Below are 18,792 nucleotides of genomic sequence, written 5' to 3' on the forward strand. Positions count from 1 at the left end.
TTTATCCATATAATTTTCTCCAAAAGACCAAGTTGTTTTTACTAATTTCTCAAGGGAGCTTTGCCTTGTGTTGGCAACTTACCTTATTTTGAATGACAAACACAACAGGACAATCAGCAGAAGGTTGGGTAAGAAAATTTCCTCGGGTACCTTGGAAACCCTGCACAATATTCCAGGTCCATAAATCACTGCAGCACTTTGACCTAGCTTCTTTCAAATAATTTTAATGGTTACCCACATTTGAGGAGGAAGATGAAATCATGAAGATGTCTTGTCTAAATATGTATTAATTTGAAGAAAAGTGGTTATTTCATTTTGCTTATTAAAAAGAGATATTGACAGAACTAGGAATGTAGGAGACTCCTTCCGTGCCTTTAAGAATCCCTGGAAGGCACACTCTTCCCCTTCGTCCTCTACCTCTTCATCTTAATCTGAAAATTTATTCCCCTATAATTCAGTTGGAAGTTCAGCGGCCCTCGAGCAAGTTGATTGACTGCTGGAGTAAGGCCATTGCGTGAAGTTGAACCAATTTGACCTTGTGCTATGCCGATGGGTCCCTGCCACAAGGCAGGAAGAGCTGCTGCAGCGACCAATTTAACAGTGGAAAACAGTGAGAAGCCTTGTACAAGAAAAGGCATAGTTATGAACAAGTGCTTCTGGAGTGAGGGTCGCTATTGATTCTTTGTGAAATAGGTTACTGTGGAAAGCTTTAGCCAGAGCCACTTTATCTGTTGTGCATCAAATAGTTATTGACTGGGATTAATCCTGTCATGAGGTGACCATTTTGGATGTGCCACAAAGTCAAACCATCCATGTTATGGTCACGTGAGGAGGGGTCAAAATGACCCCCTGTCCTACCACTCCAAGTCTGACCTGGATGAGTGCAGCTCCAACAACACTCAAGAAGCTTGACACTATCCAGGACAAAGCAGTCCATTTGATTGCCGCCCCTCCCACAAACATTCACTCCCTCCACCATCGGCGAACAGTGTGTACCATCTACGAGATGCACTGCAGAAACTCACCAAGGCTCCTTAGGCAGCACCCATAACCGCTACTATCTAGAAGGATCAGGGCAGCTGATACATGGGAACGCCACCACCTGGAAATTCCCCTCCAAGTCTCTCACCATCCTGACTTGGAAATATATTGCCATTTCTTCTCTGTCACTGGGTCAAAATCCTGGAACTCCCTTCCTAACAGCACTGTGAGTGTACCTACACCACATGGACTGCAGCGGTTCAAGAATGCAGCCCACCACCACCTTCTTGAGGGCATATAGAGATGGGCAATAAATGCTGGCCTAGCCAGTGATGCCTGCATCCCGTAAATGAATGAAAAAAAGGGTTTGAATTGGAAGGGTGAATTGAGAGAGGATGAAGGCGTCTTACTCAATGTTTGTATTTAACCATTTATGTACTGATTGCAAAGAAATGGGTATGACAGGCTCTCTTGAGGTTTAAAATGAAAAAGGGTTAGTTTTTATTGAGTTAAAAATCCATTCAGGTAAAGATAGCAAAATATTTTAAAAAGGTAATCTCATACTTCTCGAACTTTTGTGAGACACATTCACACACACATACACACTCATGAGCAAAATTTGCAAGTTATACTATTTGTAGCTATTTTCTTGGCCAAATTTAAGAGTAATGATGAAAGATTAAAAAGAGAGAGTTCACTGCTTGAGTCCTTCACTAGTCACTGTGGCTGTGGCAGAAATTTATTCAAGTTCCTTTAGATTCCAGGAATTGACTAGAAGCCCATGTGACTGCAATTGCCAGAGACAATTTATTTTTAATCCATAATTCGCCTCTTCCAGAAGTCGGGTTTTACACCTGAGGTTCCTTTTGATAGAAAAGTCGCTACCTCTGTGCTGGATTTTTAAATTGTAAGAGATATGGCCTTAACTTGGGAGAGGGGAGAAGGGAGCTCCTTACTGCTTCATTGGCAGCTTTTCCAGACTACTCAACTGCTGTTTGCAGCTTGCATGCTATATTAAAGTGATTTCAAAATGGCTACTTCAGTTACATGACCTCCCCCCCACCAGCCCCCATAATGATTTCAGAAGGGATTTATTTATCTAATGCCTGAACCAATGGTTGCTTCTGTTTTATGGCGGGGGGGGTGGGGGGATGGTGTGTAGATTCTGTAATGTCCCAGCTATTAATGCCCTGACTGAGTCATTATCCATCTTGATGAGATAGGAAGATATATCTCCATGTAACTGTTGTTTCAGCAGACTTTGTCTCCACTGGAGAGGTAGCTTTATAGAAATGTAAGTGTTAGGTCCAGTACATTTTTCATTAAATCCCTTTGAAGTAGGTATTGGCATCCTCAGGTGCCAAGGTCCATGAAGGTGTCAGGGCATGTCAGAAATGCAATTCACAGTGGAACTTTCCAGAAGCTGGTCAACTTGCAATACCAGATGTCAGAAGACTTGTAACAGCCATCTTTAGTCAATGCCTTTCATTGTTTTAAAAAAAAATCCTTTTTTAAGTAGTTCAGTTTATGTTTGGAATTACAGATTGATATCACTTATGCACAAATCACATTATCCAAGAATTTGCCAGAAACCAGCATTTTAGTCACATACATGAAACTGGTTTTAGCTATCACTGGATTGAAATGAAGAACCTTGAGGTTGTGAAGGTGTATGACCAGTGTAGAAAAAGTGTACATCAGCTGAAAGCTACACTACCATCTTCTGGGACATGAGATTCTGCTCAAAATGATGCCTCGACAGTATTTCCAGGTTAACAAGCTGGGAAGACAGGTGGTAAATGCAATTCAGTGCAAAGTAATATGAAGTAGTTCATGTTACGAAAAAAGTAAAGTAAATCCTAAACTGCAAGTTTCTTGACAGCACGGAGGAGCGGTGGGCTCTATGGGTGCAGTTACCCAGATCTTTTCAGTTGGGAATGGAAGTAAAGACCTCAAAAAGGCAAATAAGATTCTGGGTTTTATGGTTGGGGCATTGAGTTTGGAAGCATATGACAAAAATAAAGCATTTCTCTCTATAGTGTATTATGTTATTGGAATCTTTCTTTCATGTCAATGTACCTACTGGGTTCACTTACAGAAATAACGTCCCTACTTGTTTGAGATACACATTCACCCACAACAGATGATACATTTGGTATAGACATCAAGGAGACATTCTTTTTGCATATGTAAATATATTAGCTTGAGACCCTGTTGACTTGCATATGTAATTCATTGTGTTCAAAGTGCTATTATTATAACAACTTGTGTTTATATAGAATCTTTCACCTCCAACATATTCCAAAATGTTTAAAAGCCAATGAATTATTTTTGAGGTATGATCACCATTGCATTAGCAAATGTAGCAGCCAGACTGCACATAGCAAGATCCAGAAACAGAAATGAGGCACATGACCAGCTAAATTGCTTCGATGATGTTAGTTAAGGGGTAAATGTTGGCTAGGAACCTGGGAGAAATCCCCTGCTCTTCTTCATACCGCCTTGAGATCTTTCACGTTCACCTGAACAAGCAGATGGGGATCTTAGTGTAGTTCCTCTGCCTGGTGGAAGCTAGGTTGGAGGGTTCAGAGAGGAAATAATTAAAATGGAGAAGGGGGCCTATAAACTCCATTCCTGTTGACATCTGGCTGACTGAAATTTTAAGCACACCAGTCATAAGCTGGCGGGATCTTCTTTAAATCTGTAGGTTGGGCTTCAATGACGTTATCAGATCACAATTTTTCATTTTAACCTGTGGCTTGATCAGAGGAGCAGTAATGACAGGAAGAGTATATGATATGAGGAATGGACAGTGAAATGGAATTAGAGTAGTAGCTCTGTTTGAAGAGGTAGAGCAAGTGCAATGAACTGCAAGGCCTCCTCCTGTATTGTAAATTTTATAAAAAGAGAGTATAGAAAAGTACCACTGGTAATGAGCACAATGAATGAGTCATAATAATTAAAGAAAATTTTAAAATTAGTAGTTGCATTCACCACCGAGACTAATTTGCATTACAAACCATGGAATGTGGTGCTGAAATGTAAGCGATAAATTAAGTCTGGTGAAAACTTCTTCAGAAATGGAAGTTTTCCATCAAAACTATCACAACTTCCAAGCACCACTAATCTTGCATTCAAAGTAGGGGAAGTAAAGAATGTCAGTGAGTAACATTTTCAGACTAGTGGTGTGTAAACAATAGCCAGGACTGCTGCTCACAGCAGAAGCAGAATAGTGGATGTAACCTAGAGCAAAGCTCCAAACAACAGAACGGTGAAGATCACCTCATCAAAACTGTTTTGCAATGGCGCAGAATTTACTACTTACTGCAGGATTTCAGGAGGTTGAAAAAATCTGAAAGATTTAAATATGAGTAGTTATAGTATTTCTTTCCCCTTTTGATACTGTTCATATCTACTCATAATTCCCTTGATTAAAAAGGACTGGACTATAGTGCAGCCCACCTGTATAATGTGGGTAGAGGAATGATTAATGTGATGCCTGTAAACTGAAACATTCCAAAGATTTCAAAGGGAGTATTTCTGTGTAATGCCCCTGTTGGATAGCTGGATTTAGAAGTTATCTCTAAACAGTTGACTCGATTCAGAAATTAACTATCAAATAGATCTGTAAATTATTTATAAAATAGATTACAGAATTTAATTGAAGAAATGAATTCAAATGGACTTTTCACAAATTGAGTGGCATTGTGAAATATTTCAAAACAATACCTCCCTATCAGCCAAAATAAAAGTTTATTTATACTACTTTTGAAAGATAACTTCCAATAGTCCTTGATGTCAGCTGCTGTAAATGGCTTGACTTCTGAACAATTTATTTCCTTGTTTTTTAATGTTGTCTCATTTCATTTCAATCTTAACAGATTGTGGATGCTACTAAATGCTTTGAGAAGCAACCTCATTCAGCTTTGTCCCTACAGTTCGCTGGATACTATTATGCCTTACAGATCTATGTACGCTTAAGTCCATGTTTTAAGGACAAGTGCCACCCTCTATACAAGGTTAGTATTTAGTTTTCCTCAGAAATTGAATCAGTTGCAATAGAAGTACAGTTATGTAATTGAAATATCATTCGTGGAAGGCAGTACTAAGATTGCATTGTAACTTATTGCTGAGAATCGTAAGTCTCTCTCTCTCAAGTAATTACTTGCAAATCAATAAATAAGTAATATATAACTAACAGAAACATGTATTTCTGACTAGAACTTATTAAATTGCATGTTTATTGCTTGCACTGAATTGCATAAATTGGAGCTGCTTTAAATGTTGGTAAGACGCTAAAATAGAATTATCTTTATTTACTTCTATAGCATTTTAACAAGCAGTAAACTGTTCTCTTTAACCTGAGTTGACAAACAAAACTTATTTGAGTACATCTAAAAATTGCTTATTTAACTTCCTTAATATACATTGGTTTGGGGCATTCCTAAATGAATCACCTGCACTTTGTTTTTATACAAAATGTTGTTGCTGCTATACATGTGCTACAGGGAGCTACTCAAGTTGATAAAGAAATCAGTATTCATGTTCTCAAGATAACATGCCTTAAGCCATCAATTAACATCCGATAAAACCTGAAGCCTATGCTCAGTTTTGTGAACTAAAAGAAAGACCCTTTCTATTTTAAAATGATTCCAAGAATTTACTCGTGTCTTTCTATGCTGTAGCTTTCCAAATCACTAAATTATCAAGGTTCACCTAATATTGCAAGGAATATGAAAGATTTATTTTGATGTCTTTTAAGCAAATATTTTGTTCTAGTGTTTCATGGTACACTTGATGGCTCTGTTGTGTGGAATTGTTTTGTGCCAATGTTTAAGAGTCCTGTTTGTGTGACATAAAATGATATTGCCCCATCTGTTCGTCAAGTCTAATTCATTAAGTTGAAGTCACAAGTGGTGTGTCCTGGGACTGCTTAAATGTCATGAGCACTAGCCCTCATTATAATATATTTATTAGAAGACAGCTAAGACCTCATTTTCTAACTAAGAGCATAGTGAAACTGCTTTTCTTAATGTGACTTTCTGACTTTTTTCAACCAAACATTCACTCCTTCACCACCGACACACAGTAGCAGCAGTGTGTACCACCTACAAGATGCACTGCAGGAATTCACCAAGGCTCCTTCAATGGCACCTTCCAAACATACGATCACTACCATCTAGAAGGACAAGGGCAGCAAACAGATGGGAACACTGAACACCACCACCTGGAAGTTCCCCTCCAAGTCACTCACCATCCTGACTTGGAATTATATTGCCGTTCCTTCACTGTTGCTGGGTCAAAATCCTGGAACTCCCCCCTTAACAGCACTGTGGGTGTACCTACACCATGTGGACTGCAGCAGTTCAAGTGGACTGCAGCAGTTCAAGTGGACTGCAGCAGTTCAAGTGGACTGCAGCAGTTCAAGTGGACTGCAGCAGTTCAAGTGGACTGCAGCAGTTCAAGTGGACTGCAGCAGTTCAAGTGGACTGCAGCAGTTCAAGTGGACTGCAGCAGTTCAAGGAGGCAGCTCACCACCACCTTCTCAAGGGCAACTAAGGATGGGCAATAAATGCTGGCCCAGCCAGTGAAGCCCACATCCCATAAATAAATTTTTAAAATATCTTATTCATTTGCCAGCATTTTATCACCTGGTCAATTTTGTTCAATTCCTGGTGCCAAGGAACAAAATAGCACTTCTACCATTTTAACTTAGGTATTTCAGGAAACATTGCACAAACTTATAAATCTTCACCACTTGACTGCCGCAGGTTATCTCGATACACATCAGACCTGACGTGCATCGTACCCCTTCCCACTAAATTACTAGATATTAGATAGTTTCATCTGCACCAGACAGTTTATTACAATTGAATACTTTTTGTCACTACCTTTACCACTTAAATATAGCCACTTTGTCTGTTGTAGAACATAAAACTACATTAGTGTCTGTTAGCAAAGGCTCCGGTATCTATTATTCCACATATGTACTTATAATATGCTTTCTGATCTGATGGTTGGACTTGTCAATTTAATTGGAGTGTGGCCTTTCTTTAGTTCCTAACTTGTGCAATGGCAACTATTTCTGCTCAGCATTTACCCATAATAATGTTACTGAAATTGATCATTTGGTTGGATGAAGATCAGGACTGTATGGGGCATCTTGGTTTGATTCTCTAGAGTGATGTACTGTGCCAGGCACACACAATATCCCATTTAAGTCCATTTAGTATATTTCCTACTTTGATACCAAAACATAATGGACAGGAATCATAGAAAATTTTAGATAAAGCTGCATGATGACCAATATAGGTCCAAGTAGATACTCTGCCTTCAAAGAGGAAGAATATCTAGGAACATTTTTTTTAAAGAACTTCTTGACTGAATATTATTCTTCAGTTACACTGCATCTCAATTGCCATCAATGGCAATTTGCTTTACACACACAACTGTCTAGTTTTGTTCAGGTAATCAAGTTTTGCAACTAAAATAATTGTACTGCTCTTCTGTGCAAGTTACGTAAAGTTTTCTCCAAGTTATACTTTTTTTTCCACTAAAGCTTTAATGTTTCAAAGAGTTCATTTGCATTGTCAACTTACAAATATTTATTTACATGACCTTGGTATCAGTCAACTGGATCTTGGCGAATCGACTCTGGGTAAGGTACAATGTGTTTGAGAGCAGGTTTTATATAGCAAATCTATTGCCAATGCAGCTTGAAAGCATAGAGAAACTGCTATCCAAAGACTTTCTGAGGATTTTGAGGGATGGATTTGAAACCAATTTCTTGGCCACAGTCTAGTACATGGCATTGTTTCGGAGTTGCCAAGATAATTCCTCTTCTAATACCAGTGCCAGGAGAATAACTTGGGTACTTTTTGAGACTACACAATCTTTCATCCTGCACATATTAGGTAAAGTAAGCGTAAACTATTAAGGAACCCAAGAATAGGCCTGAGACTTATTCAAAGAAGACATTGTGTATTCCACATAGGGATCAAAATGATAAGAATGAAGCTTAGTTTTTTCACGATTGGGCCCATGCTGTCATTGATCCTTCTCAAATTCAGCTCTCATCACCCCTCACCTCAGTCCCTAAGAATCATCAGGGTGAATTTAGTTTGTCTGAGCCCTCCCAGGCCTAAAAAACTGTGTAGGGTCTCTTTGGCATCCAAAAGGCCCATCTTTGCACAACTGGTCATAACCTCCCATATTCCAATTCTAGGCCTGTCTTGATACAATTCTGAGGTTTGTTATTGTAGTCTCGCTGATGACAGGCTTGAGAAGTATATAGCTCTTGTGGTAGTAAGTATTTCAGTCATGGTTCTTTCTGAATTAATAGATCAGCTATTCAAAATCCATAACAGAAACAGAAAACACTGAAAAAACTCAGCATTTCTGGCAGCACCCATGGAGAGAGAGACAGAGTTAATGGGGAGAATTCTCCCCCCGTTGGGCGGGTTGTGCGGGGGCGGGCACGGACTTGATTGGCAACCCTGATCGGGTCCACGCTGCCATTTTACGTGGGCGGGCCAATTAAGGCCCACCCAGTGTGATGTGTGCCTGGAAGCGCTGAGCGCTCCCTGTGCGGGCGGGGGGGGATTCCATGAGTCGGGGTCTGTGCTCTTTCGCACATGCTCACGAAAGAGCGCAGAAATCTCCCTGAGGCACAGAGTTGCCTCAGGGAGATTAGTTTATTAATAATAAAGAAAAGAAAAAATTTTAAAACATGTCCCCTCATGTGACGCTGGGACATGTCAATGAATTTTTATAAAAATTTTTATTTAATTTATTAACACTTCATGAAATCTCATCCCGCCCGTAGATGAGGTTCCATGTAAAATGCGATGGCCCCCGGGTCTTTGCCTGCCCGCCAACCTTAAGGTTGGACAGGCAGCTCAGTTTATTTATTTAATTGATATTTAAATGGCCATAATAGGCCTGAAAATCTAAGTGATGTGCTGTGAAGTCGGGACACCTGCCTGAAGTCACCACGCGTCGTTTTATACCTTGGCGAGCGGGCCCTGCCCCCATTCGCCGAGCCGAAGATTCAGGCTAATGTTTTGAGTCCATATGACTCTTCTTCAGCGCTTTGATTCAAAATCCACGATGTTCTCATAACTGTTTTATATCCCAGGTAAAGATTATGTTTGAATCTAGGAGAGGCAATTGGAACTCTCACAAGAAAGGCTATTCTTGAAATCTCAGAAATAACCAGTGGTGGTTTAAAGAGAACTGACAGTTTGAAATTCTTGGAAGAAAACTAGAAACGTTGGTCCACATTTTAGAATTAATGTCGAGGAGTGGTGCTAGAAGTTCTCTAAGCTGCCCACAGACTTTTCGTGGGCTTTGAGTGATGTTGAGTTATTTGAGTGCAACTTGCTGTTATTGAGTGTCTGATTCAGCAGGGTGCCATCTACAGGGAATCTCAGGCACGTGTGAAGAGGACAAGCAACAGGGTGGCTCTTTAAACAGACAGATTGAAAAATTTTTAACTGAAGTGTGTTGAATTTAAACCAGAAGTAAAAACCAAGGGATACAAATTCGATTAAAACCATGTGTTGAAGGTGAAATAAGGAGCAGGAAAGAAAGATGAGATTGAGAGAGAGCTAAAAGAATTGGAGAGATAAAGTAAAAAAAAAACCTTAAATATCCACCACTAGTTAAATTCTGAAGGAATGAGATACCACACATGTAAAATTAAACTTTCAATGCCAGACATGATGTTTGGTAGTAATTTTGACTTCTCATAACGTTAAAATGTCACTTATACCTGAATGCACCCACTAAATTTTTTTGCCATGTTTAGTGAGTAACTTGTGAGTAACTACAGCAATATCAGGTCCCGACATGGGTTTCAATGCCAAGTCTCCCAGCATGGCCCTGTTATAGCACAACCTGTGGAGGAGAAAGGTAACTTTGATAGCAATTTCCAGGTTTCTGTATCTAACCGCGTATTTAGGGACTCAGGAAGTTGCTATTCAATTTATTCCATTTTTTTCATTCTTTCATGCGATGTAAGGATCAGTGACAAGGCCATAATTTGTTTCCTATCCCTAATTACCCTTGAGAAGGTGATAATGAGCCCGCTTCTTTGAACTGTACTTTATCTAATGCAGGTAGACATGGAGTGTATTGGGAAGGGAATTCCAGGATTTTGACCCAGGAACAGTGAAGTAACAGCAATATAGTTCCAAGACACAATGTTGTGTGTTTTGGGGGGGAACTTGCAGGTGGGGAACTTGAAGGTGGCATTGTTCCAATGCTGCTGCTGCCCTTGCCCTTCAAGGTGGTAGATGTCATGGGTTTGGAAGAAGCTTGCTGTCAAAAGAGGCTTGGTGAGTTGTCGCAGTGCATCTTGTGGATAGTACAGAACAGATGACACTGCTGCCACTATGCATCAGTGGTGGAGAGAGTGACTGAGAGTGCTTGGGGTGCTCATCAAGTGGGTTGTTTTGTCCTGGATGGTGTTGAGCTTTGTTGTTGTTGGAGCTGCACTCATCCAAACAATTAAGTAATACACCACAGTCCTGAATTGTGCTTTGTTGATGGTGGACAGGTTCTGGCAAGACAGGAGGTGAGTTTACTTGCCACAGAATTCCCTGTCTCTGACCTCCTTTTGTAGCCACAGTATTAGGGATGAACAATGGATGCTGGCCTTGCTGGCAAGGCTCACACCCCATGAAAGAATAAAAAACATATATATAATTACAGTGAGCGCTGACGGCATTGCATTTTTTTCTCAATGCAAAATCCAGGCAAATGTGTTTATTTAAAAATAATTATGAAATATTAGATTAGTTCTTTGCAATGTGGTTTCACAGAGATAGATAAAATATTATCTGCTGTAAAGCTGCAACTATTTTGACTATTAGCTAATTCACTTAATCAATTTGCTTGATATTTTAAATTTAATGCAAGTTCTAATGAGGTGCTCTACCACGTTTGAAAACTGGAATGAAGATTATGGACCTAATAGCAATGAAATGAGGTTTGCAATTCATTCCTCAGATACATCACCAAAAGCTAACCTAGATTTCAAGGTAAAGAAAGACTGCCAAAAGTAGGGAAAATGCAACCTATCTATTCCAGTGCACTAGAATGTAAGAGCCCAAATAAGGAAATTAGAAAGAATTAAATGTCAAATTATTGCCTTGAAGTTGTGTCTTTTTATTAATTAGGATGGTGGGTAGCCAGGGGTGATGAATGAGACTTTGAGGGGAGCCAGGGGTGATGGGTGGGGCGAGGAGCTAGAATTAAAAGTAGATTAAAGAAAGCATTTAAGATCATTAAAAACACATTGAGCTGAAGACAGATCTCAAGGGGTGTGCCTTCAGCTCATGATGTCAAAAGGCTTTGCAGGAATTGTACTTTCCCACTTATCTTGCCAATGGATCCACACTGATCTAGAAGAGCGATTTCCTGCTGCAACCTGTTCTGATCTGCATACAGACCAATGACTTTTAAAAATATATTTGAATTCCCAATGACCAACTTAAAGGAATTGCACAAGATTTCAAGCTTTAAGACTTTTACTGTAACAAACAAACTAAAATCAACTGAACTAAACATTACTTAGTAGGCAACTAAAATACTAAACTACAGAAAAGATGATCCTTATTAATGTTTTAATGAGACCAATAACCCCACAATGCATGCCTGTACATTACAACACACTCTCCACAAGATTGTATTCTTTATAAGAAACATCCACAGTCGCTCCCAGCTTCCATTGGGTTAATATCTCCCCATTTTGCTGAGCTGTAACATCCTGTGATCGTCAAAAGGCACTTCCCTCAGTTTTTAGAGAATCCCTGAACTGACTACCAGCAGTAAGGTCCACTCTGGCAATTTCTCCTCCTGGCCTTGCCAGGGCAAATCTTCCAGATTGTTTAGAGTGCCACAAGATGCATCTCTTGAACAGAGACCATCCTTCCTGCCACATTCCACCTGATGGCTCGCTGAGGAGTCAGTAGCCTTCTCCACTCTGCTGACTACTCCAACTGCAGCCTTTTATCTCTGTGAGATCTCTCTCTCTCTCTCTCTTTCTCTCTTTCTATCCAAAAACTTGGAGACCAAATATATGTCCACAGTTAGTCCAGCTATTCCTACCTTTGTTGTCAGGTGTGAACATTTTACACCTTTCTCCCAGTAAGTCACAACCTGGGCCCCCCATCCACACGGCAACCAAGTCACCCAGACTTGATGTTGGGCAAAATTCAAAGCTGATCACGTGATCCTCTTCATTCTTCTGTTTTACCTTGAGTAAAGAGACAGTCCAAAATATATTCACCTTATAAATCCTCACATTCATAAGCCTACAAAAAAGGTAGGAATGCACTTTAAACTCAGTCAGCGGAATCTGCTTCTACTTCTCACTGAATGCAAGATGCAGGCCGGTGTAAATATGAGACGTTTATAGGAGTTGATAATTGGTCTGAAGAATAGAGCCTCCAGGTGTTTGACATAGTTCTGTGGTCACACTGATGTTGAACAAATTATTCGTCAATATTACAAGCACTGTGCAGACAACTTCCATGACATCTTACTTACTTTTCTCATTTTTGTTTTGCAGCAAATGGTTTAAGGAGCATCATATCATGTAGGGGAGAGGGTAATTTAAAAATAATCATTTACAAACTCTCATCAATGCATCTGAAAATTTACAGGCTGATCCCAAAGAGGTAATTAAAATGGTCACAAAACACGTGACTGAAAATGCAGACTTCAGTTGGTCAGAAGAAGTGCAGGCGCTGATTCATCACCTTAACTATTACAATGAATTGTTGACAGACTTCACACAAGCTCAGACACTTCAAGGCCTTGGCAAAGGTGTGGATGTACAGCGATTCGCAACAGATAGCCAATATAAAAGGGAGACAATTCTAGGCTTAGCGGAGTAAGTATGAAATCATTACTGGTAAATTAATCCAATTAATTGAAATTCCACAGATTGGAAAATAAACACCAACTGGCAATTTTACTAAGCTTTTGAGAAGGAGTCAAGCGTAGGCTATGTGAGGCATTTTGCTGGTATCCTTGCAAAAATGGATTCTTGTTAATCTCCCCATGGGTTTCATTAAATTGTTGGATTGTGTCGTGAATGCAAATGAAACTTAACTTTCTGTTAAGTGAAAAAGTAAATCTGGTATTTCACAACTTAAGGACCCTTTTAATTATTAAATTTATATTCCTGGGGCAGAATTTTGCCCTTGGGCGGGCTCGGCTGGGGCAGTTGGCAAGCCGACCACCGCCCGCGATCGGTACCGCACCACAATTTCACGCTGGCGGGCCAATTAAGGCCCACCCAGTGTGAAACACAAGCAGGAGCGCTTTCTGTGTGGGTGGGGGAGAGGCGGCGAACAGGCTGAGCGTGAACTTTGCGCAGGCACGCAAGTGAGCGCTGCATATCTCTCTCAGGCACGGATTTGAAGAAGAGATGAAGAGGTATAACAAAAAATAATAAAAATAAAAAGGTGATAGACATGTCCCTTCATGTGACTCTGTCCCATGAGCAGGGACATGTTATTAATTCAATTGCAAAACTTTTATTTTTATTTGCTTTTCCTCCGGTGGATGAGGTTTCCAAAAAATGCAAAGGCCACTTGGCCTTATCGCCTGCCCGCCAACTATTAGGTTGGATGGGCAGCGAAAATTTAAATTTAATTGATTACTCAATGGCCTTAACAGGCCTTCTAATTGTCGGCGGGCGCGCTGCCGGCTCTGGCGCACGCCTGCAGACCGAACTATCGCCCTACTGCGCTTTGACTTCGGCATGCTCAGCCAGTGTCAACGCGCATCATTTCACGCTCAAGCAGGTCTGGCACACGTGCGCCCGCCGAACAAAAATTTCTGTCCCTGCAGTACCATTCAAGGTTGGACCAGAAAGACAGCAAGTGAAACTGGGGTAATGGTTCCTAGACTCTGTTGAGTATAAAAGGGAACTTATGTTGAACCTTTATAAAGCTTTGGTTAGACCACCACTATTTAATTGAGTCCAGTTCTGGCCACCTGACTTCAGGAAAGATGAGAGGATCCTTGGAAGGGTGCACAGGGGATTTACCAGAATGGTTCAAGAGGTGGGGGACTTTAGCAGCAAGGTTGGGTAAGAGAAGCTTGTGTTGTTCTCCTTGCAGCAAAGGAGATTGTGTGGGGATTTGATAGCAATATACAAGATTATGACAGGTGTTATTAAGGTATGCAAGAAGAAACTATTCCCATTAGCTGATGGTAAAAGGATTAGAGGATGCAGATTTAAAATTTTTGGCAAGAGATGCAGGGTGGATATGAGGAAGAGCTTTTTACGCAGTGAATGGTAATGATCTGGAACTCATTCTCCACAGGAGTAGTCGAAGCAGAGACGATCAATGATTTCAATCGGAAATTGGATGGGCAGTTGAAGGAAATAAAGTTGCAGGGCCACAGGGATAGAGAAGGGGAATGGGACTGACTGGATGATTCCACAAAAAGCTGGCACGGACTCAATGAGTTAAATGTGCTCCTTCTGTTCTAAATGCATATAATCCTTATTATTCCACACTTGCAACGATTTACAGCTCTAAAATTTTGAACTGAAATGTGAAGAAAATGTCCAATTTACAGAGCACACCATAAGATGCCCTACTCCAGCATATTCTGGCCATTCATATTTTTCATTAGCTTGTATGCTGAACCCTCATCCATGTTTTCATTGTCTCCACACTCAGCTGTTCCTACACACTCCTGGCCACCTCCCAACTTCAACCCTCCATAAATTTGAGCACGTTGAAAAATCTGCCTGTATCCTAACTCTCAGCAAGTCCCATTCATCCACCCTAAGCTCGCTAAACTACATTATCTCCCAGTCCCTACGTACTTTGATTTTAAAATCTCATCATTTTTGTGTTCAAATCACCCCAAGGCCTTGTCTCTCCCTATCTATAACCTCCTCCAACCCTAAACTGGTCCAAGAACTCTGAGCTGCTCCATTTCTGAACTCTTGTGCATCCCCCACCTCCTTCATTCCAATATTAGTGGTCATGCTTTCATTCATCTAGCCCCTAAACTCTGGAATTCCATCCCTCAGTCACTCTACCTCACTTGTTTATTAAGGTGCAACTTTAAGTTTGTCTCTTTGACTACTAATTTTTTTGGATTGGTGTCAATTTTTGCCTGATTCCGCTCATATGAAGCGCCTTGGGATTTTTATCACATTAAAGGCACTAAATACTTCTTGTTGTTATGCAAGCTGTAGATGACGGGACAAAGCTAAATAGCATCATCTTGCTTCCACATTCTGATATTCTTGTTTGCTTTTTGTTTTGCACTAGTCTGTTGGAACATGATAGTTGAGTGAATGCCAAGTTCAGAACAATTACTGAAGTGGATCTATGTCCACTGGGAGCAATACTGCACGGCAATAATGAAGTTCAAACTCAGCCTTTCTGGTGATGTTTCAATTAATCAGTCCAGTCCATTTAAATTAAAATAAGCCAAACACAAAATCTCTTTACTTCTACTATATGTTTCATTTCACTGGAAAATGTCTTCAACTGTGTGAATCATTCATTAAAAACTGCCTATTACTGAAGGTTTATATGTATGCTGTTGAATAAGTTGTCTGAGGAAACAGAAGGGTAAGTTTAAGAAAAAGCTTGTGTGGTTTCTTTGACAGCATGTGAAAGTGGACTAGAACTAATGTGATTTATAAACCTTGATATGAGCTCAGGCACCTTCACGTTATCCATACTGGAGAACTCAGGCCCAAAAGCTGAATAGAAAGACTCTGAAATTCCACAGTGATTTCTTTAGTCCCCCACAGTACCTTTAGTGGAAAACTAGCAGACGCCTTCAGAGAAACTGTGGAGACAGCCATTTGTATTTTTAATTTCCAGTTCTGCCATTCTCTAGCAAAGTCACAGCAAGAGATTGAGGAACATCCTCATGGAATGTCAAGGTCATAACCCCCTTAATCATTATATCTTGCAATCCCCAGATGGAAAGATTATCCATTTCAACGTTAACGACTTGCAGATAGTTTTATTTATCTTTTAATATAATTTACCCGTTAAGTTTTGTTTCAAAGGGATTACTTGCATGAATTTTCTGGCAGGATGATTTCAAATGCTGATTTTTCCATATTTATAATCATTTATTTCTTTTATAGAACCTTGGAGGAAAATGTGTACAAGATCTCTCTGTCTTTGGCTCAGCGTTATAGTGTCCCACCCTGGGAGGTTTACATGACACACTTGGAATTTCTTTTCACTGATAGTGGGTAAGTATCCTAGGTAATAGGGTCATTGTACAAATATGTCTCCTCATAACTTTTTACACCATTTTTCCACATACTTTCTAATCCTGATTTGTGGTTCTTACTCTAATTAAACAAGACATAACAGCAATTAAAAAGGATCAGTTTGTGTTATGGTAATATATTCCTGAGTACATCACGAAAATATACTAATTTTCACCCTGCATTTGGGAGATATTCAGGCACATTGTAATAGGGAAGAGCCAGCTCTGTCGAGGGTGTCTTTTTAAAATTATTTTCACTATTGGCAAGGGAACCCTAAACTAGATAGGATATTAAATGTTATAGTAAACCAGAGACTGTTATTAATGATTGAATACCATGTTTTTGTTTTAATTCAGCCAGAAGCATTCCCCACTGAAACATCCTTGGCACACTACACGCACTAAACATTGTAGCAAAATTTCTTCTTAAAGTTGCCCTTTAATCAACCCCATTTTGCTGTAATAGAAAGACAAAATTTACGGTATATGTCGAGTTTCTAATATCGCCCTGTCCCAGTGAAGTCATTTTTCACTAAATATCTAGTCTATTAAAGGACAAAAATTACCATCGGGTTTTTTTCCATTATGAACTGAAAATGTATTCAAAGTCATTTTATTAAGAAAAGGAGTTTACAGCTGTGCATCACTGCTCATTGCAAAAAGAATTTCCAATTAGTCTGATGATTGGGGAAAAAGAGTCTTTAAGTCAAGCAGATGAGGAAAACCATCGCTTTGCTCCCTGGTCCCTGCTGAGGTAGTAAATCTCAGTCAGGGTAGCAGTAAGAGTGCTATGATTGACCATAGACTTCAGGGCAGGGTTCCCGCTCTTGAGGCTACATCCATGTAGATATTGGATGAGGGCAGGACTCGTTTATGATCCTTTATTCAAATAGTTTGTAGGCGCTCACTGTCATGTGTCACATGAGAATCAAGACCGATTGGTTGAAGCACCAGTAGATGGCTAATGCTTGTGAACTGAACTGTAGGGGCAGGGAGAAAATTGGAGGAGAAGGGAAAAGCAGGAATTTTTATGAATGGGGAAATCTATTTTGGATTTTTTTTTGTATTCTGTTAATTGTAAAGAGAATAACTTTGATTTAGATGTGATCAATCATTTAGAGTAGCAACCTTGTAGAAATGATTTTACATGTGGACTTTATAAGTTGAAAAAAGACCTGATGTCAAAGTTAGCACAGCCTTCAGTTGTGAGGTAAACAAATCACATGCAGCATTGTTTATTTATTAAAGTGAGTTGTATGATAATTATGCCTAGCAATCCTAAATAAGAAAATGCATTGTTTTTCTATTCTATGATAGAACCAGGGAGCGAATTACAATCTTCAACATTGTTTCAATGTCTACAAATAATTTTTTTTAAAAACTATTACGTTTGAAGGAGTGTTTTTTGTATGCTTTGAGCTACCTAAAGATACTATTGTTGGAAGATATTCAGCCTTTGTGACTGTTTTCAGTAGTGGCTCTTTGTATTCCATTGTATGTAACTGCATTTTTAGCTCTTTCTACACCTGTTGCCAGAGTGTGTGTCTATACATATAGGGTGGAGTTTGATTACTGTTTTTTGGTATTTTTCTGCCAAGTACACCAATTCTCCTGCTCTTTAGATGAGCCTTGGACAGTTTGTACTAATAGTCACCTATCAGTGACTTCATCAAAATTTAGCAAGCAAATGAGGAACCTTTCCTTCCTTGATTTTTCAGTAGACTTCACTTTGATGTTACAAGTAAAATGCAGAAAACCTTCAGCACAGGCAAAATGTCCATCCCTCTGAGACAACTGAGGCTGAATAGTTAGGATACATTAAGTGCATTCTCAAGGTATTTTGAAAGCATGAATAGATTTCTATTAAGCTCTTTTGAAGCTTACAGAAAAACCCAAAGCCAAAGCTCTCCTGTGGTCAGATGTTATGCTCAAACTAATAGAGTTCGCTTGACCCTAAAACCCAGACTGTTGTAAGAGTGTAGTGTAGATGCCCTCACTCCAAGATCCAGCAGCATATTCTGCTTTGCATATTTAAGCATTCCATGGGTAACTTATATTCATACAGAATAAAATCCTAGACTGCTTCCTCCCTGACCCCAACGACACAGCAAGACCTTTTTTGACAATCAAGTGGAACTGACTCTATAAGCTTCAAGAAAGAACGAGGCTTGCCGATGCGTAAAATGTCGGGTGGAACTCCCGACATCACCGTGCCCTTTTTAAATTTTCACGTAGGCGGGGGCTCAGCAAAATCAGCTGTGCGCCCGCCGACCCTGTCAATGGCCATTTGAGGCCATTGACATAGTTATTGAAGTAATTAATGGACCTGCCCATCCAACCTTAAGGTTGGCGGGCAGGCCAGGAGCCCTGGCAGACTTCAGAAAAAGCATGAAACCTCGTCCATGGGCGGGATGAAGTTTCATGTAGGTTTTTAAAAATTTAATTAAGGTTTTTTAAAAAGTTATGGACATGTGACACTGTTACATGATTCGGGACATGAGTTGGGACATGACAGGGTTTTTTTTCTATTTTTAA

At 39.8% G+C, this 18,792-nt stretch overlaps 1 protein-coding gene across 2 annotated transcripts in view; it reads left to right on the forward strand.

Moving 5' to 3' along the window:
* Nucleotides 1-18,792, forward strand: part of nbas (NBAS subunit of NRZ tethering complex) — a 248,466-nt gene that overhangs the window by 161,775 nt on the left and 67,899 nt on the right. For both annotated transcript variants that reach the window (XM_078541594.1, XM_078541595.1), the window contains exons 40-42: nt 4,863-5,000; nt 12,651-12,880; nt 16,127-16,237. In XM_078541594.1, the coding sequence (XP_078397720.1) occupies nt 4,863-5,000; nt 12,651-12,880; nt 16,127-16,237 (479 nt within the window). The remainder of the gene's footprint in view (nt 1-4,862; nt 5,001-12,650; nt 12,881-16,126; nt 16,238-18,792) is intronic.

Source organism: Cetorhinus maximus, chromosome 5, assembly GCF_964194155.1.
Source record: "Cetorhinus maximus chromosome 5, sCetMax3.hap1.1, whole genome shotgun sequence".
In the NCBI taxonomy this organism is placed as follows: Eukaryota; Metazoa; Chordata; class Chondrichthyes; order Lamniformes; family Cetorhinidae; genus Cetorhinus; species Cetorhinus maximus.